At 33.9% G+C, this 25,714-nt stretch overlaps 1 protein-coding gene across 3 annotated transcripts in view; it reads right to left on the reverse strand.

The window, feature by feature from the left end:
- The window catches only part of NKAIN2 (sodium/potassium transporting ATPase interacting 2), a 576,006-nt gene that overhangs the window by 246,662 nt on the left and 303,630 nt on the right, over nucleotides 1-25,714 (reverse strand). For all 3 annotated transcript variants that reach the window (XM_068677540.1, XM_068677538.1, XM_068677539.1), the window contains one exon: nucleotides 21,413-21,493. In XM_068677540.1, the coding sequence (XP_068533641.1) occupies nucleotides 21,413-21,493 (81 nt within the window). The remainder of the gene's footprint in view (nucleotides 1-21,412; nucleotides 21,494-25,714) is intronic.

Consider the following 25,714-nt stretch of genomic DNA (forward strand, 5'->3'; position numbering starts at 1 on the left):
CCAAGGCATTTCCTTAGACATTTCCTTAGTCTGCTATCCTATGTTCTTAAAGGAAGAACTTCAAAAATGAAACTAGAATGGAAATAAAAGATAATTATGCATTTCCCCCCCCCCCCCCCAAAAAAAAAAAAGTGTCAGTGTTGAGACCATACATGGCAATAAACTATATTAATGACTACAAAGGTAAAGTGTGAGATTCCTCAATCTGGTGGCAGTAATTTACTGGACATTATCTTACAATAGTGTACATATATTTGTGCTTAAAACATGGCTTTTTAAAAAATAGTGCATTCAATAAATAAAAAGCAGTGTTTCCATATCGGGTAGCTAGGCATGTCTGCTACAGAGGGAGCACTAGATGCTAACATAGAGCTCTAAATTTAAAATCATTCATATGGTACCATTTGGTAACAGAAATATCTAGCAGTAGATGTGTTAGTAGAACCTTTTTTCCTTGTGGTCCTCTGCAGCCTTCTGCCTGGATCTTGGAACATGACTAAGGACAGTACATGACAGTATAGTAAAAAAGAAAGAAAGTATCAAACATCCATAAAGGAATATTTCCAACAAGGCTTTTGATTACTTTCTATGTTTATACATCACAGAACCAAAAAACAATTGCACTTTGCTATTTTCTTATGATCCTGTAAATCTCATATTGTTTGGATTCAGTGTTAGAATAGGATATAGACTATTCTATAGACTGAAGCAATTCCAAGCAACAGCATTTGTTAAACCATAAACTTGACATATCTGGAAAAAGGAAGTTAAAACAACTTGTAATCATCAAATTGATTTCTTGTTTCAAACATGCTTTAGTTATTACATTTTCAGTAAGGCAAGAAATAAACCTGAATGCTCACAACAGTGGTTTTAAATGCTTATAGATTTGGAGGGTAAATGCAAAATGCTTTTTCAGTTGCTTTTCTTGAAAATTTAGTACGTCTTTTCAAGGATTGTTTTTAATGAGATTGAAATGCTTAAAGAAATTATAGGAATTCACTAAAAGCAGAAACGTTCCACTTGCAATATTATACCCTTTGCATTTATTAGGATATATATTTATTAAGATTTTATAGTGGTTGTAATGCTGATCATTACAAATGTTTCATCTGTGTTAGAACATTAAGTTGCTTAAAATTGTCTTAGTTCCAAAGAAAATATAATATATGTTACTAACTTAGTTCAGATTTAACAGAAGTTCACAAATTAGTGTAAATTAGTGAAACAAACAAACAAACAAACAACAACAAAAAAAACACAAGTGTGTTCACAGCACAGTAGTTGCAGTAGCATAATGTAATTTATTATCAAAAATAGTTTCTGGTTAACTTGATGTGGCTGTTGTTTGTATATTAGCTTTCCCACAAGAAAAAAAAATATAGATGTTACCATTGATACAATAAGGCTCTGAATTGTTTAGTGTGTATGCAAAAACTCTCACTCCTTTAGTGAAGTTTCACTGTGCTAATCCACTTGGAATGCAGCATTTATCACCTACCAAACAAGTGTAAAATATTTCAGTCCAAGAGGATTATCACTGCTGTCTTCCTCTCTGCTCTACTGGAGCAGAAGAGGAGAGGGAGATGGTAGGCAGGGTGATTCAACAGCTAGAAAAGCAAATCCAAGTAAATATATGACAATTCCTAAACAATTTTCACCAGCTGTCTTTGTCCTTCAGGGGTTTTGCTTGTTTGTTTTTAATTCCTGTTTTTAACAGGACAATATTTACAAGTAACAACCAAAACATGCCATGTTTCCTGAAAGCAAGCAAACAGGGGAACCACAACCTAAACAGCCCTGACTGACAATGAGTGCAAAAGATTCCAGAGGAAAACATTATTTACTCCAAGAAGCCATGAAAGTCACCCCCCATACAACTATTCAGTCATTTCTGTCCTTTCTTCTTGAATTAATTTATTCATTATTTTTGATACAGATGAACAGAACTGAACTCAGTGATTAATACTGTGCTGCACCATATTTTTTGACAGAAGTATAATGATATTCCTTGTTTGGTGCTCTTATCCTTTCTTAACATTGTTTTTTAAGTGCTGAGCTTTCAGAGAACTAGCCACATGACAGATCTTTTTCCTAAGTGGTAATAGCTAATTTAGAACCTATCTCTGTATGTTTATGATCAAGGCAAAATTGTCCTATAAGGGCTACTTTTTACTGAACAACATTCAATTTCATCTGCCAATTTATTAATGTTGCAAGATTTGTCTGCTACTCTATCCAGTCTCTTTTAACTTTCACTAATTCGAACCACTCTGTATATTTAGCTGTTGCTGTCACTGCATTTTATTAATGACTTCTACTTGACCAACATTGAATACTTTTCTGGAACAAATACTCCAGAACAAATCTTCCTGGGATCCATTGGCAAGTTCTTCCCTGTGAAAATTACCTATTTTCTATCTTTTGTTCCTTATATAATCATTTAATATTAAGTAATACCTTAATTAAAAAAAAAAAAATAGGAAAAAGAAAATTAGCAGTTTTACTGACAGAACATTACAGCAAAATCCCTGGCTTTCCCTATTACATTTGCATCACTTGTAATGACATTGCTGCCTGTATGTGGTTCTTTCCTCCACAGAAGTCACAAGTTTCCTAGCTGTAGATGATGGTCACGATGAGCTGAAAAATACTAATTTTTCTGATAGATTTTACTGATTATTCTGAAAAATTGACCAACACTTAAGAGTTTGTGACTGCTAAAGGCTCGGTAGTATATTTGTTAAGGACGAGAGGTAAAGATGAGGCCTTTGTAGATGAATGGAATTATTTAATCTCATTCTGCATACTTAAATTATTTTATTTTATTTTATTTTATTTTATTTTATTTTATTTTATTTTATTTTATTTTATTTTATTTTATTTTATTTTATTTTATTTTATTTTATTTTATGGTATGCTATTTTTCTCCTCTTCATCAGCTATGGATTAAGTGATTATTGCATCTACTACTTACAAATTTATGCAGGATACCTTGGAGGTATCCTGAGGTAGAGGAGGCTAAATACAAATAAGACCTTCCACCCAGTTTCTTATAAAAACAAGCCAGCTGTACTTATTTTCATACCATAGAAATTACTGTTTTATTCAAAGTTATTTCCAGTAGTTTTGGACCGGGAGACTCACTTTTTCTATAGAAAAACATAACACCTCAAATTACGACAAACAGACATTTTGAGTGCATCATTATTCATTTAAATGCATTGCAGTTTGAGTTAAATTTTCTTGATGTAAACCAGAGTATTTGTCTTAGGAACCTAGAATATTGTACAAGTGTTTAAATCAGTGACAGATAGCCTGCATAAACCACATAGTAAATATAAATTAAGAGATATATAACCTTAAAACATTTGTCACTGAAGTTCTAAACCAAACTTATTTAGTTTATCATCCTCCTTTTCCTCATTTCAGCAGTGCTCCAAAAAAAGTGAACCACAGTTGTGAACTGGCAGATTTCAATGTGATGAGTTTTTATCTTTAATTAACTGAGTAAGAATACGCTGTTTCAAGAAAAATATTGTTCATATGGCTTGCAAAATATTAAACCCATGGATAACTAGTAAAAGAAGGTACAATTATAACTGTGCTTAGTTAATATAGAACAGACTGAACTGTTGATCTGTTCTCCAGGTCTGTTCTCCGTATCTGCTCACTCAAAGCCCAGACAAAAAAAAAATAACTACAAGAGCTCCGCCACACATTTCCTACTAATATTTTTTTTTCATAGACTGTTGTGAAATAGTGACCAATAACCAAGTGAATATAATTTTTGAAAGTTTAAGTATGCGAATGTCTGGAACCCTTAACTAGCTTAGCTTTTATCAGTGATTTTTCAGGATTGTTCTTTCAAATGATACAGAAAAAAGTTAAAGTGACTAATCTAAGTGACCAATCTTATTTTTGATTTTCCCTTAGCTTTCAAATTGCTCTCACCAGCTTCTTAAAGAAAACAAATACCCCTTATCTTGGGGCCAAATAAATAGACTCATCTAATTCAGTTATACTCTTCTAATCAGTAATAAAATAAAATAAAATAAAATAAAATAAAATAAAATAAAATAAAATAAAATAAAATAAAATAAAATAAAATAAAATAAAATATGTTCAGACCAAACCAACTGTCAGTCTATGTGCTGAAATGAGCAGTTTCTAATGAAAGAATAACCTAGAAGAGAGAATATTTCCCACAAAAGTATAAAAATAATTTGAATATATAATAACCATAGTGGTCACAAAAGTTAGCAGAAGAAAAGTGAAATGCATTGACTAGTTGTCTTGTTAGCAATAGGCTGTAATTTCACTGAGGCAGGGAACAATTCATACATGAAAAAACCTAATGGGACTCATTTGTACAAGCAAGGCTTCAATTCAGCAATGTGAACATGGTGAATCACCAGAATGAGGTTTCCATTCATGCTGCACAGCACTTGAGGTATCCTGAGGTATCCTCACTGTGGTTCTTCCCTCATGCAGTCAGCTACAATCATTTTTGTTTTACAGTAGCAAGAACTGAGTAGCAAGAAGCTGAGGCAGAATCTTCAAGTTACACAAAATCTCGGTCAGAGCTGAAAAATAGACTCAAATCTCACAAGGTTCAGCCCAGTGATTTGAACTACAATGTGAGGTTCCTTTTCTGCAGTTAAATAACTGTCTTAACCAGTGAGAAGGTGATATTTAATAGATTAATAAATGTTTAATTTTTAATGTACAGATTCAGATCCACTAACATTTGCACAACTTTTATACAAGTTCATCAAAATATGAAAGTCAAAAAGCAAAATAGAACTCATATTATTACTGATATGTTTATCTGTGCTTTGTGATAATAAATAGCAGTACATCTTTCTTTCTGAATCTAATTTAACAACATTTTGGTGAGGACAAAAATTATCTATGCATGCCCTACACTGTGTGTGTTTAGACACCGAATGCTTGCACTATGCATGCTCTATACTATGATTTACATATCAATGAAACTAAAATCTTCTCTTCTGTTATGAAATTGTTTTTGATGTGCAGAATTCTCAAGACATCATCATGCTTTTAGGGAAAAGACTTGACACTCTGAGAAACTCTTGAAGAGTCTGTGTCAGCTCCTAGCCTCATTTTAGTCAATGGAATAAAAAATACATAAACTGACTTCAGTAAGCACACAATTTCACCTGAAATTTCCCTCTCTCCTCGTTCCCATGCCCCCCCTCCCCTCCCCAAAGCTGAACTAATTAAAAAGCTGAAAGAGCTATCACAGAAATCAGAAAGACAGATAGACTTTTAGAATATTAAGCCTATCTTCGATCCTGAGGTTCTGTAACAAAATTTCTAATCCATCAATCCCTGTGTTCTTATTAAATAATAACAAGAAAAAGATACTCATATGAGCTTTCCAGTTCATAGTAAAACAACTTTTCTCCTTCAGCTGTGACAGGAAAGGTGGCTGTGGTGGTTTCGTGGAGGCAGAGTAGAACATACTTGACTTTATTCTGGCTTCTAACATTTGATTGTGCAATGTCACTTACATATAAACTAAGAAAGTATATACTGGATGTAAATCACTGTGCAATAAGTGCACAGCTGTTTTAAAACCTGTTCTCCAAAAGCATTTATGAGTGTTTGGCTGTTAGACAGAGAAAGGGTTTGAAGTGGAAGGGATGTATCCACTGCAGATTCAACCCAATATTTTCATGGATGAATTGGGATGATAGAACTGAATATGACTTATATCATGGAGAAGAAGGATAGCAAACACTGCAGAAGGCAGGACTAGAAACCAAATGACCTCAGCAAAATGAAAAGATGATCCAAGAACAAGGTGAATTAAATAAAGAAAAGTGCAAAGTACTATCTGTATGCAGAAAAAAATCAAACATTGAAAACAAGTAACATTTGGCAAAATGGTAAAATATGGCAAAAAGAATGGCAGGAGGTTATAACAGTGTTATATAAGAAATGAGAATCAACACTGTAATGCTGGGTAAGACCTGAAAATCCAATTCAGTGAGGTTTTAATGGCAGCTTTATAGATACAGGAGGTCCAGAGGTCCTGTAAGTCTGTTTTAATTGGTGCTGGTGAAGTCTCAGCTGGAACACTCTGTTTTGGATACTGCATGGTAAAAAAGATGCATAGTATATGGAAGAATCTTGAGGATAAAAATAAGACAGAAAATACTAATAATAAAGGAATGAAAGAATTGTATCTGCTTTACTTAGAAAAGAGAAAGAATGAAGAGTCAGCATGATAAATGTCTTTCAATATGTAGATGGTATAATAAGGTGTTTGTCATGCTTGTTTGGGAAAGATCAAAGAAATTCAGTAAAATAACTTTGGTTGGATATTAAGGAAAATATCCTGTATGTAAAAACAGGCTCCTTGGTAATGATACATCATTTATTATATATATTATATTACATAAACAAGTGTTAAAGATGGATTAAATATTCTTATTCATTTTTATGAACAAGAAATATTATATCTGTAGTAATACAGATTAAAACAACCAGATTAAAACAGTAAAACAAGCTGGAGGCTTCTTTCAGCTTTATGTTTCTATGATTCTAATGTAGGTAATTTAGCACCACATAAGCAGAGGCGTAAAAGTGACGGGACTTTCTAGACTCTTGGGTGTATCTTGCTAAATACATCAGCAACATACAAATGTGGATTTTGCTTATCTGTTTTATTTTGTTTTACGTTAGTTATAATAGTAAAGTAAATCATCTTCACAAAGGACTTAACATAGTGCCACATGGCTTTCTATGTATAAAATACAAGAGTTCTGTATTTCTACAGTTTAATATTTAATTCTAAAAAGTAAAATTAAATATTTATTTGATCAAGGACTTACATATTCAACAGTTAGCCTTTTTTTTTTCATTTTTACCTTATCTAACATGCTATGAAGACCATAAAAAATACAGAAAAGAAACAGTCATTAATAAAAATATAACCTTAACATTTTTAAGTAGGCTGAATATATACCCTTTGATCACTATCAGAAATCTTCAGATCAGATCTCTTGCACTGAATTTTTCATGCAGTCTTTCCATTTTTCCTGTTACGAGTGTCTTCTATAGTACCAATCAATATAAAGGCACAAATTCTTGACATTGCTCTTTGCTTTGAAGCATGCACCTACTTCATTTGCCTTTTTAAGTATCTCAGTTTTTGAAATTCAGCTATTTAATGCCAAACTGAGAACCCAAGTGCTTATTATTCATTTGCACATTGGTATGGCTTTTTGTATAAGGTTTTCAAAACTGACACCCTTTGTTTCATGGACATGGTAGGAAGGTTTTCAATTTATTTCATGTGCAGCATCACTGACTTACTCTGAAGCAAAATGATAATCAATGAGGGAGGAGAATTAAATAAAATATGAGACCTCCAACTGAAAATATGAAGTAGCTTTTCAGCACGTTTATAAATGAAACACTACTGTTGTCATTCTTCTCCTTTTCTTGAAGACAAAAGTGTTGAAAATGAATAAAGATTATGCAGATTATTCAAAAAGCATAAGGAATTTTTGTAGAACACAACCCCCATTTTCAGAAACGACTAAAAACCTTAACACTTAAATTTCAATTTAAAATCAATTTAGGTTCAATGGCACCAGATTTTTAACTATAATAGGTGCTTGATATTAAAGGAAGGCATCCTATTGCATTTAACTGGCATTCATTCAGTGGTTGATAGACAGGTAGGGTTGGACTCAGCTCATTTAACTTTATCTATCTGTAAGTTAGGCACCTACTCTGAGCTCTATCTGTAGTCTAAGCAAGGGAGCAGGAATCTCCAAAGTGTTTCATCCCATCATTGCAGAATCACAGAATGTTGGAGGTTGGAAAGAACCTATGGAGCTCATCTAGTCCAACCCTGTTAAAGGGATCATCAGGCAGGTGTCTAGGAAAACAGAAGAAGGAGTGAGAGAGACTGAAGACTTACACGTGGGAAGGGGTACATCACATAGGCATGGGAGGATAACAGCATGTAGTGCTCTTTTTCAGTACTGTCGAGTGCCAGGACAATGGGTACAAACCAGAAAACAAGAGTTTCCTTGTAAACATGAGGAAGAACTTTACTTTGAGGGTGACGGAGCACTGGAACAGGTTGCCAATAGCCATCTCAACATGGTCCGGGACAACAAGATCTAGGTGTTCCTGCTTGAGCAGGGGGGTTGGACCAGATGACCTCTATAGGTCCCTTCCAACCTCTATCATTCTCTGATTCTGAAAATTATCCACATATTATTTGAAAATAACTCCATTTTTAGAGTGTGGGTTATCTAAGACCCAAGTTATATGTGAGATAACACTAATTGTATGCAAATTACCAGTTATGTTTGTAATATTTTGGACTGCATTTGTATGTGACAGAGAAGAGAGAATACTTGATACTTCTCAACTCTGAATATGGTGTTTGTTTTTTTTGTTTGTTTTTGTTTTTCTTTTAATGACAAGAACAAAGGAGTATCATCTTACATTATTATAATATTTTTATATGTTCTTTTTAATGTGCACATTTTTGTGTTTGTGAAAACCAAAACTGAAAACATTGCTTAAAGCTAAACAAAATGGGTACAGGAATCAAACAAATTTCCCATGTAAACTCTTTCAGTAAACTTCAGTCTTCAGTGACTTTTCATATGGAGGTAACACTTCTCTGCAGAATCTATCATTAATGCTACATGCTGTGATATAGACAAACATCCTCTAATGATAAGTTAGAGACTGATACACTCATTTTCACTTGGAGATCTGAATCAGTATAAGTACTATTATCTCTTGAAGATGCTTTGCAAGAAATGTAACATCAAAATTAAGTCTCCGTAGTCTGTTATAAGTTCTTGGTTTCACTATGCAGACAGAGACATTTCTTTAAGAATCCCAATTACTTCAGATTTGTACTTTACACTATTTCCAAGTGTGAAAACCCAAGAGTCTGGCAATTATCATTATATTCTCATTCCTGTAGCAGGTTGTATATGCTAATGAAGAGGAAAAAAAACTAATTATATAGTATCATAGTCTGTTGTTACTAAGCAATTCTGTAACCTCTTCTTCCAAACAGCTGTCTGAACTCATAACATTTTCCTTTATTAAAAATTAAAAACACAGTATTCAGGAAGGCAAACAGTACAGCCAGAAGTCATAGTTTTAGGAAACATCTAGTGCTTTGAACTCTATCATTGTTTGCCACTCATGAAAAATGCATAGTTAGAAGCTCAAAAGCTTTCTGATTCTACAAAAATTATACTATATTGTGTATGCTTGCGCTGAGTTGGAACTATTAATGTGATTGAAATACTTTACACCATTCACTAAGGCATTGATAATATTTGGCAACTAGAACAGGAAGTACTCAAGACAGAAAAACTCAAAGATGGGATATTTTTGCACAATGTAAACCAAGGCTCCCATAACACAAGAAAGCACCTGATTATACAAACAAAAGGTAAAATAAACAAAAGCTTCGAAGAGCATTGCTTTTTCTTTGTAGAATCTGTGTCCATAGGATAATAAAGAAATCAAATAATAGTATTAAAGTAAAAGAACCAGATATAAAAAGGCTTACATGTACCATCAAATTAACTAGAAAAGACTGATCATATATATGTGTGTGTGTGTGACTATGTTTTTTTTTTTTTTTGCAATAAAAGCAAATGGACAGCTTCCTAGGCTTAAAAAGAAGCTTTTCCAATGAAGGAATTTGTTTCAGTATTGCCCATAGCAATATACCTTAAATGGCTATTTGAAGACCTGAACTGCATTTGTGTAATGGTTAACATTCAAAGAGATCTTTTGTGTAACCAAGGGTACACATTTTTTCACTGTTCTTACAAAAATAATTATGCAAATAGTTTTAATACTGCATATTATCTAGATTTTTTCTGCAATATATTTAAGAACAATTCATTACAATATATTATGATGTCATAACATATTATGACTGTCATGTACAACATATGAAAGAACAAACAATAACAAACATGCTAATGAATATTCTAATGTGAAAAAAAAAAAAGCTCCTAAGACAAAGTTTAAAATAAATAAATGCGTTCCAACTGCCTCACTTCTCCACCTAATGCTAATTAATCCCCATCATTGCTGCCGTCTTGTACTTGGGTTTTAAGAACATCTGTGGGAACAAGTGGAAAAACAGTATGAATCAAGTGCATGTGGTTACAATGAGCAGTGGAATTCAGAATTACATTTGGTGTATTCTCTAAGTGGCAGTTCAAAAGAAATATTTAAATGAAATTGCATTCTAATACATTGCTTCCCCATATTTCCAAAGCAAAATACAACCTGTAATTCTGGAAAAAAAAAAATAAAAAAAAATAAAAAAATAAAAAAAAAAACAGCTAGAATACAAGCACTGCTGTAGTAGTATTCCAATAAGCACTAATGGGCAACTGACATGGTTAAAAAAAGGCATTCAGCTTTAATAAACTGATGGAGGAAAGGCAAGGAATGAAATAATATAAAAACTGCCAAGAAAAGAGAAAAAGAGGGAGACAGAGGGTGCTATTCTGCATTTGATCAGAAGCCACAGATGGGACCCTTATATAGACAGGGAAAGCACTTTATTTTTGAGATATGGTTAAAGCCTGACACACCCAACTTCTTTTGTCTGAATTGTGAGGTATGTCTCAATGATCTGCAGAGGAGGAACCATTTTTTTCATGTCATTTTGAGCTTAGGTGAGCACTCTGATCATCTCTCTCCCTTTACATTGCTAACAGTAGTTTTTCTATAAAAGAGTTCATTGGCAGTTTAAAGACACCGGTGAGATACTCAGCCACAGCATGTTACTGATCACCTCATTATTGTTGAATTAGCCAACTATCATAGGGTGGAAGAAAAATAGCCTGAGTTACACTGTGGCCTGATGAAGAACAGGCTTTTAGAATGAAACCCACAATAAACCACAATTTGTTAAATTCATAAGGTTCAATCAATCAAATCCTACCTTCAAAACACAGAATCCAGTTTCTATCCAAATAGATGTTTGTGGTAGTCAGATAAGGGGGATATAATGTCATACTAAAGTAGTCTATTCATGAATAGACAGGATGCCCCTTAAAATGAAAATGCCATTGAAATAGCAGCAAGTTTTGAAAACATCAACACTAGAGTCAACTCAGACTCCAGGGATAAATTCACAAAGGTAATCATACACTTTAGTGGGTTATTAGAAAAGGAGACCAAATATTTTTCATAGCTAGTCCTTCATTCTTAGCATATGGAATCAACAAAACAAAACAAGCTGGGAGCAAGCTGTCAGCTGCCATGTGACAACTCCAAAGTCAAAGAGGTTTTTCCAAAGATTTTTTTTTCTAGTTTATTATAAACAATTAATAAAAGTTTATCATCCAATTCTACAGACTTATAAAAGTTGACATTAACTAATTCACTAATACCAGAGATTACTGTCTTTCAGTAGCAGTTTTGGAAATACTCCTTTCATTGCAACAATAAAGGAAAATAACAAGAAGAAAATACTAATATTTGAGATGAATTAAACAGTTTTGAGCTAGCAATTCCACAGGAAGAAAAATGAATTTCTTTTGTATCCCAAATAGTTACATTGCACCATGTTGCTGGAAATATCTTTTAAATAATGTGAAGGTTTTTCAATGTTTAAGGAGATTTATTGAGTGAAAGTAACTTCTCTTGGGGTACCAAATACAGAGCATGACTCTCTGACTAGGGCAGACGTTAACTTTGAAATATTTCTGATCATTGAAACATATTATTGACTCCTTAGTTTTTATTTGTGTCCTCCATAGGAGCTACTCATCTTCAGTGGGAAGTTGCGTGTTAGTGGGTGACCATACTTTAAATGGTTGCTAGGAGTGCAACCATTTAAAGTGGCTTAGACCCACCTATTTATTTTAGCCCAGATATATCATGAGTGTTCAAGTCCTTCAGTGCTCACAGCTCTGGGTTGTGGGAGTGTGACACTCCAGCAGAAGAGCAACTACGAAGAGGGAGCATTATAAGATGATGAACCATGGTAAGAGATGGCCAGCCACTGCAACATATGGTCTTCTGGTCCATGAGCTCACTGCTAACACGGCTGTAGTGAGAAAGGAGTACGCTCAGAATGACCCTGTGCTGCTTGATGGCTGCACACATGCTGTTCTATGAAATGGGACCAATATTAGACAGAATCAAAAAAGGAGGGTGCTTCAGAGCTAAAATTGCTTTCCTAGGGTCAATAAATGTATATTCAGATGTGAAAAGATGCTGAAGGCAATATAGCATTTTTATTTCATACTGGATTAACAGTGGCATAAATTTCAGTGACATAAGGATCAGAATGGTTTCCTTCAAAAATTCCAAGTTATGCAAAGCTCCTTGGAAACTGTATGGGCTTAGTGTTGCCTTGAAAGTTTCTGGTAGATTCTGGTTCACAAGATGGAGCTTATTTGATATAGCTGGAAGGACAATTATTTATTGGTTTTTATTTATCACTTAGAGAAAACATAGATGTGGAGAAAGTATAAACTAGCCATTGCACCTACATTTGGAACAATAAATTGCTAAGAACTATCATAAAGCGTGGTGTATGTACTTCAAAAGAATAATTAATGAAACAAAAATGACACCATGAGACAGCAAAATTTAACTCAGCTTTAAAAGAACAGAACATATTTTCATATGTTGTCATACATTCTCAGAAGACAAGTGGGTGCTCTGGCAGACACTCTAGCTTTCCACTATGGTAAGTAGCCTTTCAGCCCTTGTCCCTAACTGTTTCTGTAGCCTGACCCAGGGGCAAGGACCTATCTATGTGAGGCAAAAACAACTTGCACAAGAGCTCTTGTTGTAAATGTTAGCTCTACAGCTGTGATCTTTTGAGCATCTGCCTCACTAGAAATAAATTTATCTTCTGATATTTTCATTTCTAACAAAATCAACAGTTTTTCACTCACTGCCTTAAGCAGTGGGTGAAATGATAGCAATAGTGCACTATAGCATTCAAAAGCGATTTCCTTACAGAAGGAGACCAGGACATGCTACTCAATCATAAGCAGGGCTTTGTGTCACTTGCCAATCCATCATCACAGGGATGAGAAACATGGGAAAAGCTTAAAGAGAAAGTTGAGAAAATCCAGACACCATGAAGAATTTCAGAGATTTATCACTGATTTGCTTTCTCCCTGCAGTCCCCTATTTGTTGGTTCCCACTTCTTGTTCTGTTTCATTGAATACCTAAGACTACACACCACTTTGGACAGGCCCTATTTATATTACATGTATTATATTATTCTCATAGCATAATGGCACCCTGATATCAAATTGGGGCCACTAGATGGTACTGCAATATAATTAATAAATATTAAAAATAATTTCATAAATATATCTATATACATGTATTTCTACAATGTCTTAGCTCTAGTATTTGAAAGAATCTTCATGGCATTGCCTTTAAATATATACTAAAGCTTCCATATAACTGTAATATATGCAATTATAAGGCATATACTAATATATGTGCTTACAGATCTTAACAGTATAAGGTACTTAATCCATACACATGTGTACGATATTTCCATAACATGTACACATATATGTAAATTATTATATGGTATGATAATCTTATCAGTCACTACACTTACTCATTTTAATATGTTCTTGTATTCAGTGCAGTAAATACTAGATGTATGAGAAAAGTGTGCATATAAGAATTGATATGCACATGTATATTTATTTGTGAACTAAACCAAAAATATAAGCCAGAATTTTAAAAGATAAACTTTGTACAATAAGAGAAATCTATACAATCATATTTTGTACTTTTCTATACTATGAATGATTTTTTATCACAATTTGTTTCACTGTTAAAGAGATGAAAAATTCCACTTTATCTGAATGTTTCCTACCATATGCTATGTCTACAGTAATAAGCAGTTTAAATTTTATAATCACTTATCTTCTAGCTGGTAAAGATCTTGATGTTTAAAAATTGTTGCAAAACTAAATTATCTGAAACCATAAGCATGCTTAATAGTATCTACCCATGAAACTACCCTCAGAATAACCTAACACTGCTGGTTGCCAGCACTATTTTCAATTTTCATCTGTTAGATATATGATCAAGCATGTCAAATCTGCCCTGAGTAATAGAAGTGAAAAAATAAAGTCATTTACTTAAAACGTTCTGATAGCTATTTATCCAAAAACCCTGGTCAGATTTACTGCTCAAAGGCATTTACCTACAAAGTTAACCAGATGCTTTGAGTTGAAAACTAATTTAATTTCTGTGTTATCTTAACAGGACATCTGTTAAAACAACATCCAAGGAAGGTAATATGTTCAAAATTAAACATCCTGCAGGTTGTTTTATTAGAGTATGTGCAACATTGACATTTAACTGTTAACAACCACCACCTTACAAAAATAATTAGTAAATGTGAAATCAAAGCAGTATAACAATTACACTAATTGACATGAAGTAATGTCAAATGAATTTGTAACTAGTGCAAGTTCAACCTTGTTGCCAAGTTTATTGCTTTGTTACAGCTGAGTTGCACTGAGGATGAATGACCCATTTATTTTGTTTCTTTCTCTCACCATTTTCATCAAGGTTTCAAACTGTCCCTTTAAAATCACAGTATACTAGCTGCTTAAAGTGTTCAGCACTCATAGACAGAATGTTTTTTAAGCATCATGAATGACAAGCTATGCAAATAATATCCTGAAGTAATTTGCATTATTGCAGTTAATTTGCATATGGATATAAACTGCACTTCAGAGCTAGAAAATATCAATCCAAGCAGTGGCATATGAAAGTCAGACAGGTGGATGTGTGCTTGCCACTGTTTGGATATTGAAGTAGAAAAATACTAGCAGGTGCCTGATCCTTGTTTTTCCTTATCATTTTGCTAGAAAAGATGGTGGAGTCAAATGGACTGGTGGAAGGAAAACATGGTCCCCATATTTCCTCCCACTGCTTCCATTTATCTCCACTAGCAATGAATAGTTGATGCTGTTTCCCTGTTGGCAAGAACTTCTATAACCATTTCTGTTCCCAGTAGTGTTGTCCAATGGAATAAAAGAGAACAGACAGACTACAGTATAGCCACTAAAAGTCAGCCGTATCTAGTTAGTCAAAGACTAACATCTCAGGTCACCAATGGAAAGGTAGTGAAAAATAGTTAATCCATAAATGTCAGCTGTGGGTATACATGTATTTCTAAACTATTTAGCTCATCCTTAAGATCTTTTCCAACAGATGCTCTTCCATAGTCCAGGTTGGTTGCTGAACATGGCTGGAGGCAGGAGAATGGGTTAACTGAACTGAAATGGGTTAGCTGAAGCCCCTTCTAGCCTTACTTTACCAAGAACAATAACTGTGAGTATGAAAACACTAATTTTAATCTCATTGTATGTACACTGGCAGTTGGAGAATCCTACTTTTCTTGCTTGTGTCTGTTACTCTGCTTTCATGATGTGGAAATCAGACACTTGCAGTTCAGCTATATAGTGGGTAATACTTGCAAGTGATAAAACAGCAGCAAGCTCTCTCCGTACCCCTCCTTTTCTCCAGTAGTGCTTCCTGCCTCTGCAACCCCAGAGCTCTCTTTGTCCCCAGGACTGTCCCCTAGCAATGCCATTATATTGTCTTCCTCCTGTTACATGTTAGTTACTGGAGAGCCTTTACCAATATTTGGTTAATCTTCCTGATCTTACTTAACCTCAACAGAAAAGGGGAAAAGTTACATATTTCAGCAATTTATTTGGCTGCAAGTTTTTATGCAATGTTTTCAGGATTTCCCTAAATACAATGTTAGGCAACTTAAATGTTAATATAATTCAAAACATCTTTGAACTAAGGATACTAGTTTTCTTTTAAATGTATTAATACTTCTTCCAGATAACAAGGATAACCTTTATCTTTCCACATTTTACTTAAGCTGCTATATAGCTTAACATATATATAAAAACCCTTAAATTTTCTCCCATAATAAAGCAAGTAAAATTGTGAAAATTGAACTGATTATTTATTACATTATAATTAGGTAATTAGTTTTTTTGTTTGTTTGTTTTTTTGTTTTGTTTTGTTTTGTTTTTTTTTTTTTTTTTTTCTCCTTGTCATGTGCACCAATCTGTATGGCTAGAAATAACATCTCAAATAAAAAAAGGACAAAAAGAAACCTGAAGAACTCAACTTCAGTTAAAAGACTAAGAGGAATGTTAGAAAAGAAAGTACATGACTCTTCTCAGAGGTACTCAGTGAAAGGACAAGAGGCAATGTCAAAGATTGTAGAAACAGAAATTTCATCTGAATATCAGGAGAAAGATTGTGAAATTCCCAGCCTTAGAGATTTTAAAAACTTGTCTCACTAAAACTAAACTAAACTAAAACTCTGAGCAGCCTGATCTAACCTTGAAGTTAGTGCTGCTCTGAGAAGGTGGCTGGATTGAGTGACCTGGAGAGGACTTTTACAATCTGATTTAGCCTGTGATTTTATGGCTATAAGTTATCTTATATTTGCCAGATATTTCAGGTGGGTAGGCAAAAATGTGTTCAGAAACAGTTGATTTTCCTTAAAACTTCTGGCAGAAAGCAAAATAGTTGCATATTTTTTACTTTACATTTTAATAGCTACAATACATTCACTTTGTACCATATTTAACATTTTCACTTTTAAGTGAAATTTATTATTTTCTGTAATCTTCCCTATCCTTTCATGCTGCTGATCAACCTGATAAAACTCAGGGAAATACAGCAAAGGAAGTAACCTCAGTTGAATGCAAATTAGCGATGACTGTTTTTTTAACTTTTTTTTTTTTTTTTTTAAAGAGTAAACTTGCAACTGGTATCTGTAGGAGTGCTGAATTCACAAGGGACTGAACTTTGACTACATATGGTGAGCTATGTACACACTATTGCCACTGTAGTCTGTGTTTCTAGGTGCCATGGTTCTGTACGTAAACTTTCACAATATACTACATGTTTTCAGAATGGAGTTGAAGTACAGGATTACTTCTGTGAAGCATGGAAATAAATCACATACTGACCAATGAGAAGAAAACAAAATACATAATGGATAATGGCTGTACACAGTAAGAAAAACACTTTTTTTTTTCCCCTTTTTATTAAGCTTTTTCTAATTACTGCAATACATGGAGTAGGATGCAGCATTCCTTAATTCCCAAATATGATTCATTTCTAAAATAGGCCATGCTGTAGAGATTAAGGAAAGGACTGTGGAAAAAAAAAAAAGGAAAGAAAATACACTTGTGACTGCATAATTAAGAGCTATATAAAAATGAAGGTAGAGAGAAAGATAAATTGCTCTTATACAAGAAACTAATTTTGACATTTCTTGTTACCAGAGTGTTTGACTTTCAAATACTTAACTTTTATGTTACAAGTCATATAAGTACAAGCTTATGTTTAAAACATTAAAAGTAGCCTTTCTACATTATCTGGTAAAAATAAGACAGACGTCATATTGATGCAACCCAAACAGGAATCAATTTTATTTTTTATTTTTATTTTTTTTTAAACAAAATGTGTTTTTGGTCACATTTACATAAAACTGTGAGGACTACAGAAAAGCAACACTTAGCTCAGCCAGGTGGCAGTGAGAGGAAAGCTCTTGGATCCAGTCACACTGGTAGGGCTGCATGCAAGGAGAGCCAAAAGTGCTGGGATAAAGCTGGGAGCATGTGCACCAACGGCTGTTCTGCCCCTCATTGGAACTAGTTCTGTCATCCAGCACTATGAATCCAGTCCCTGTTTTGGCTCCCAGTAACTGACAACAGCAGCACCTCTTCATACCTGCACTTGTGTCTTGTGTTGGGATCTGTGCTACTTTAGTCATTTTTATTTTTTTCCCAGCAAAAATATGTATACTGATTTTAATTTTTAAACAAAAAATGGGAGTTCAATAATTCTTATTCTCCCTCTTTTCTGCTTGTGGAATCTACAGATATCATTAGTGCCTTGAAGCAAGAGTGATATTTCTTCATTTGCAGTATGCTCTTTCTATGGAGGGTCTAATCAGAGGTTGCAGATGAATCATATAGAAGCAAACAGGAGTTTTGCCTGAAGGTCAAAAGTACTAGATAGACTTAACTTTTTGGTGGTTTCTCTTTTTTTTTTTTTTTTTATTTCCCCCCCCCCCTCCAAGATACCTGAATCTAGCGTGCTCCTTGTGCCTTTTCTTGATATATTTAAACAAATCATTGAAATATCACAGTTTCTCAGAGATGCCTCCTATTGTGTTTTCCTTTTTTGTTTCACTAGTGTATTTCACGTCTCATTCGGGACAAGAGATTGTGCTTTTCAGATGTTACATTTACTTAGCCATAGGCCAAAATTAATATGATCACTCAGAAATCCTGAAAGCATAAATTCCTTCTTACACTGAGAATGGCAATCACCAGCAAGCAAAACATGTAGACTAATTAAATACTACTGAAGTGTAATATTGAAAAGTAAGTCTCAGAAGTAGGTTTTTTGGATTCACAGATGCACATAATAATTTAGGTTAGGAACAACTGTTCTCTTTGTTTCAATCTTTCTCATCCATTAGTTATCAAGTTTTCTGTGAAAGAGTATCAGCAAAGACAAGTATTTTCTATGGTTGAGGCATGGTTGGTGTGTGATGCAATTTTCCACAACGTATATATGACTGTAATGGTGCATATTGTACCATTGATTTACAAGGCTGTTTACTATTAATCCTTGATCTTCTTCAGTCTCTTGTTGACTATGTCATAGTTCTAAAATCTTTTGAGTCTTAGCAGGCCCATTTCATTGTCATAATGAGAAGCTGTAAAAATGTCATGACCTCCAATCCCCACAACTAATTTTAGAAGGGATGAAACAAGCCTTTTTTAATAAGGTATAATAACAATATAAATATGTTCTCTTCATTGTATCCAGAGGTGATGATACAGAAGTTAATATACAGACACAGAAAAAAAAGCTGTTCTCAAAACTTCAGGGGAAGAAAAAAAGCTTTTCTGTCCTTTTATTTTGGTAGAAAGGTATAAATTATACATATAAAATAAACTATACCCAGCTGAACTATCATTAGGTTGTAATTTAACCTATCAATTCCTAAAACTGTGCTGTACAGGATCCTCTCTTATGGTTTAGAACTTCAGAGGCATCCCTCTGGTGCTTAGCTAAAGGTTATTTTTTATTCTCTATTTATAATCAGTTCAGACCTGGAGATTCTATCAAGGTTCTTTGTGCCATTTCAAAAACACACACAAAAAATACACAGGAATAACATCATAGATTTGAAGTTGCAGTTATTCACAAATGGAAATATAAATAACGAAGATTCAGTGCAAGATCCGTATATGTGACTAAGAAACATTTATGAAGGTAAAAATTTTGTTAGATGCCTACTTATATAAAACAGTTGGAACCTCTTAAGGATATAGAATATGAGGATAAGTTTGGTCCATCCAAATAGCTGTGTACCTTTCCATTGTACACCTATTTCTAGGCCCTAGATCTTGCAAAAGATTTCATCATCTGGGGAAGTTTTGGTGTACCACCCACAGCTGAAAGAGAGAAGACACAGTTGTTCCATATGTGAATTAGGCCTTCTGTAGATGAGTCAACCTGTACCCATTTCTTGAATCCATTTTTAGGTACTTTTCCTTCTCTTCCTCTCTTCAGTAGTGCTGTGGTCTGAAAACCAGCCAAAGTGGAAGAAATGCACTCTGAGGGATGTTTCAAAGCAGTGAATATCACTGAAATAAATGATGTTACCACTATAGACCAAATAAAGAATTTAACTGCAGCCAAATATAAGCCTGGACCATATGGTTGTTTGGGAAACATTCTAGATCACACGATCTTAGTCTTCAGAAAAAAAATCAATTCCAGGTGTAGGTATTGTCATTTAGCCTATCTTTATTCCAAATAGCACTTACCAATGTTATTAAACTGATTTTACATCCACTAAAATGCAGTGATCAAACAGATGTTTCTACTTTCTCTTTTCCTTCCCATCCCTTTTCACCTCCCCAGACATGGTAACATTTACAAGTTAAGCAATTCAGGTGGCTGAAATGAGCAGATGGGAAAAGAATGGACTGGGTTGAGTGTAACGCTACAACAGGTGCTGGGTTTGTTACAAACATCAGTTCACTTAATACAGAAAGCATTTTAATCCAATAAAATATATTGTGTGCAGGTTCTTATATTTGCTATGTTTTTGCCAAGATAATGAGACTGGTCTTCTCTGTAGGTATAAAACCAAAAAAAAAGTGTAACATTGTTTTACCTGCAGAACATTATTTTACACCTCAGGAAATGAAATTCTTACTCTTTTGAAGAAACAGACAACATGGGGATGAAAGATCCCACTCTTTAGTAATTTTTGCACTTTGGGGGTGATTTGATAGAAAATACAGGTAAGGATTTGCCTCATTTATTCTTTGCCTCATTTATTCTTCCTATAATTTTGCATAACTTTCTGCATCATAGTATTTCAGTAACTCACAAAGGATCAGAGAATTACATGTGTAATTTACAGTTAGGCTAAACACTCTTCAATCAGAAAAGGTAATTCAATATATGAATTGAAAGGTGAATGTGATCTCTTTCACAAATGGGATTCTCCTTGATGGTCAGTTCACACCATTCTGAGTATAACTCAGCATGGAATGGAATGTTTAGACTCAAGCAAAGTTTATTACTTTAACGAAATAATTTGTTACCACTGATAATCTTATATACCACTATTTTTCCAGCCCTATGGGAACACCTTAGAAAGCAGCAGTTTTGATTTGAGATGTTCGTTTGAGCCAATACCAAATACCACTTTACATATTATCACTTCTGGTATCAATAAAACCCTACAAACATGTCTATCCTAAGAAAATACACTTTTTTTTTTTTTTTTTTGCCCCCCCATAGATTTTTACTTTATATAAATCTTCAGTTATAACATTCCTACCGGAATAACAAAGTTAAAAAACATTGCTGTAGCCAAATAGCAATTTATTCTTGCACTTACATTTTAATTTAATGAAAGATACTTTGTGTTATAGTTATTATGCTGTGGTGGAAGAACCCTGGAAGGAATCCAGCTCAGTAACCGCAAGCTGAATGGTACCAAAAATGTATGTATATATATTATTTCCCCTTGACATGGTAACCTTTTATATTTGTGAAATCAGCAATTAGTGTCTCCCACCCAGGTGAAATTTGTATTACATAATTATTGAGAAGTAAAAAAAAAAAACTGTCTAGAACTACAGTTTCTAACATATTCAGAATACTCTAAATTTTGATCATACTACCTTCATTCTAATAATACCAAGACAGTGAGTAAAGCGAAAAACAGCATTTAAACTGGAGCATGTTAACACAACGCTGATGGCTTAAATGTATCTGATGGTAACTTACCTTTGAAAGGTCCCCAGCCTCCAAGTAGAAGCAGATAACAAACACGTTCCATGTAACCCAAAGGATCAACCAGACAGCATACTGTAGGGGAGGAAGAGAGGAAAAAATGCATTAATATATTTACAATCAGCTGAATTAAATTTACTGTTAGACTATTAGTTGAATCCAAGTCAAAAATGGACTATAAATATGGTGCATAAAAAAGAGAATCAAGAATAAATACTTCTCTTTTACAGCCACAGTCTAGCGTGAACTAATGAACCCTTGGTCACAAAAGAAAATCTCTATCTGAGAAAACAAGTAATAGAACTGGCATTCAAATTTGAGGCTAATCCAGATCTCTTATTGTCGTTTAAATGGAAAATATTGTAATATTAAGACAGACATGTAATATCAATGATATGCGAGAAGTACAGATCCATTATTATCAAGAATATATCTGTTTTGATAAATTTTGTGGTATTCTAAAAAATATGGAGTGATTTCCCTAGGCCATGACAGCTGACTGCATCAATATATTTTGTGGCATTCCAAACCATGGTTCAAAATTGTTAATCACCCTCAGGAGCAGACTGTTTTAAATGAATATTTATTTATTTATTTATTTATTAACTACAGTGTATAGTATAGGTATCCATACTTAATATTTGTTCAGTTTGCTGAACTTATTCACATATTTGACTTCTTATTTGTTTGTTTGTTTTTATTATTTATTTATTTATTTATTTATTTTTATTTGTAAGGTCTTATATGCTAGGACTGAAAACTAAATTTCCCTGCTGTAATGCTGGAGGATCTCATGTAAAATTTGACCTGCTATTGCTACTATTGTGTTTGAGAAATTCCCTGGACAAATTAATCCATCTAAGAAACCTTAGAATCTACAACTATTTTTCTGATGAGTGTCACTGCTATCCTCTAGCTGTTCATGATTCAATTCTGTATTTTTGCTAATTTCATTCTATTCATGCATATGTGTGAAATACAACTATTATATGAAATGTACCATTCCCTACCTGTTATAGCCCAGGACTATTTCCTCATTTTATATCAGCAACCCATTACTTTTGAGTATTTACAGGCTTATTCTTATAGTTTGGTTGTCTTTTCTCCAAAATGGACTGGTTAAATTTTGTTAAGCTACTGTTCCAAATTGTGTTTAACGTTGTTGGCAATTTTCTATACTCCTCTATATTATAGCACCATCTGAATAAGCAGACAACACTTTAGACTTTGTCAAACCATTTTTGTTATGAATGAAAATCTCATTCTCTAAATTCTGCAACAAACTACATGGGATTCTTCTTGCATTTCTCTTAGAAGTGCTGTTTTGCATCAGATTGTCTATCATTCAACATGGCATTTTCCATTTAATTTTCTACATACTGGCAAAAAGATACAATTTTGTCCTTTCTCAGGAGATCAAAACTGAGATCCAACATAAATAAAATTTTGGCTTGTTCCAGTGTCTTATTTCTTGCAGATAACCAAATAATTGCTGATCAGCCTAAATCTTTGGTAGAACAAATATAGATTTTAGATAATTATAATAAATATTGTTTTGATCTAATGTAATCTAGCATAGTTTTAAAGGTTCAAAATGCTTTACAAAGAAGTTATATTAGGTATTTTAAAGCATACAGCTGACATACTTCATAGGGCAGCTCTTTCTTGTCCACAGCTTTGGTCACAAATAATAAATTTATTTAGGTCAGGAGAGACCCTAAGGACATCATGTGGTCCAAATCTCTGCTCAAAGCACAGCCAGCATAGATCAAGTTGTACAGGGGCTTGTTCAGTGGAGGTCTGAATATCTCCAGGGATGGAGACTTCACAGTACTTTTAGTCTTAAGAAGTAGGCTATTAATGGACTTCAAAACACAGGAACTTAATTCAGAGTCATGGTCTTAACACATCTTTATTTTTATTTTTTTAAACCCAACTCTTAGGAATTAAATATACTGAACATTTCATTTTCTTGAGACTTGCCCATTGTACACCTGACTTTGTATCTAACATGGAGTGTCATAATTACCAGAACATGAGAAAAAAAAAAATCAAACAAATATTAATTCAGATTCAATAACCTTATATCAACTTTTTCCTAACATTTCAGCATTTTTAACTAACCATTTTTTTGCCAGTTACTTTCATACCTTAAAGTCATATACAAGTTCGCATACACTTTGAAGGAGTTATTACAAGTATGCCTTCTTACATGAAGATAATTGTGTTTCTTAAAGTGAAAAAAATGTATTGCATTTAGGCTGGTTTCCCAAAGAAACAAGTCTTAAAAAGTAACATTCTGTGTTCATGTCTGTTCCCCTGAAATAACTTCTGAGCTCCTGAACAATCTTATGCAAGCTGGAGAAAAGGCTAAAAGTAAATTTTTATTTATTAACTTTGTATTTATTTTTATTTATTGACTACTTAAATTATTCCCCCCAACCCACCCCCACCCCCCCCCCGATCCAAAGTTTCAGGAAAAGAAGTCTAGAAGTTTTATTAGATCATAGAACAACTTGCCACATTTCATGTAAGCAACAACTGATTAAAAAGCTCCCTATGCACAGCACACCCAGCAGAAAACTCCAACAGACTTTGGAGCTGCCTGTTCTGGCAGACAGTCTTATGTTTACATGAAGAAATGAAACTTTTCTTGTTGTATAGTCTATCACACATACAAAAGAAAAAGACAAATTTATCTGTCTTTTATCTGATTTTTAGGTATACTGTTTTAACAAGCACTAGCTATTATTGGACAACAGACAAGATTTAAAAATAACTTTTAAAAGTATTTTTTAAACTGCTTCCTTTTGGAATGATATATTAAGTGTTTGTTGCCTGAATTCTGCGGATAAACACTGAGTATAATTATCTTGAAATACAAGGATGCTTCTGCTTCCTACTGCTTCTTATTTCAGATGCTTCAGATCTAGCCTCTCTCTTATCTCTGGATCACATGGAGTCACAAATGTCTCTTGTTGTCTATGTGCTTCAGCAAATTGTTGCGGAAATTCAGCTCTGAAGGTCTGTGACAATGAACAAATCCCTCTGGTACTCTCTATTATATGTATCTAATTAGAAACACATTTTTTAAGAGTTCTTCAAAAGGCTATAGCTGTATTTCTTTTTTCTTTTTTTTTTTTCTTTTTTTCCTCATATGTGGGAGACATAGAGGAGACAAGACAGCTGTGTTATCTGACAGAAGCCACCACAATGTTACAGCAGTCACATACCAACAAGACAAAAACCTTGATGAAAACAGTTGTACAAGCAAGAGATACTGACAGGAGGCATAGCAATGACAACAATGTTTAATATTTTTTATGGAAATCCACACTGGAAAGGGGTATAGCTTGCAGGCTAAGACTGAAGATTTAAATGTTTACTTTTTTTTTCAAAGTTGTAGCCAATCAGCAAAAGTTATTTCTTTTCATAAAATAGATTATATAAAGAAATATCTCATGTGGCAGAATATGCTTGTCATTCTTTAAGAAAAAAAAAAATTACCCTCTACAATGGATTACAGGAGCTATATATTTTATGATTTATTTACACTATGTAGTCATGTAGTCTGAAAATTTGCTATTCGAAAACCACAAAATAAGACAGGATGCTTTTTTTTCTTTTTTGTATGTGTGTGTGGGGGACAACAGAGAACTGGAGTAATAAAATAATTGTGACAGTACTAAGAATGCATACGTCCCTCTTCACACTTCATTCAAAGTTGTCTAAGTTGCATTATCTCCAGTTTAATAAAAGGGAAAATGAAGGTAAAAATGAAGGTCAAATAACTGACTAAACTTAATTTCACAATCCAATAGGAAAAATTATGGCATAAGAACTGAAGGTCCAGGTATCCCACTACTGCACATGATACACAGAATCACACAGAGCTGATTTTACACAGAACCACAGAGACCTCCAAGATCAAGTAGTCCAACCTCTGACCTAACACTAACAAGTCCTCCACTTAAACATATCACTAAGCTCTACATCTAAATGTCTTTTAAAGACCTCCAGGGATGTCGCCTGAACCACTTCCCCAGGACAGCCTATTCTAATGCCTAACAACCCTTTCAGTAAAGAAGTTCTTCTTAATATCTAACCTAAACCTCCCTCGGTGCAACTTTAGCCCATACCCCCTTGTCTTGTCACCAGGCACATGGGAGAATAGACGAACCACCACCTCGCTACAGCTTCCTTTAAGATACCTGTAGAGTGCGGTAAGGTTGCCCCTGAGCTTCTTCTTCTCCAGGCTGAACAAACCCAGCTCCCTCAGCCGCTCCTCATAAGACT

The sequence above is a fragment of the Anas acuta genome, chromosome 3 (assembly GCF_963932015.1).
Source record: "Anas acuta chromosome 3, bAnaAcu1.1, whole genome shotgun sequence".
Taxonomy (NCBI): domain Eukaryota; kingdom Metazoa; phylum Chordata; class Aves; order Anseriformes; family Anatidae; genus Anas; species Anas acuta.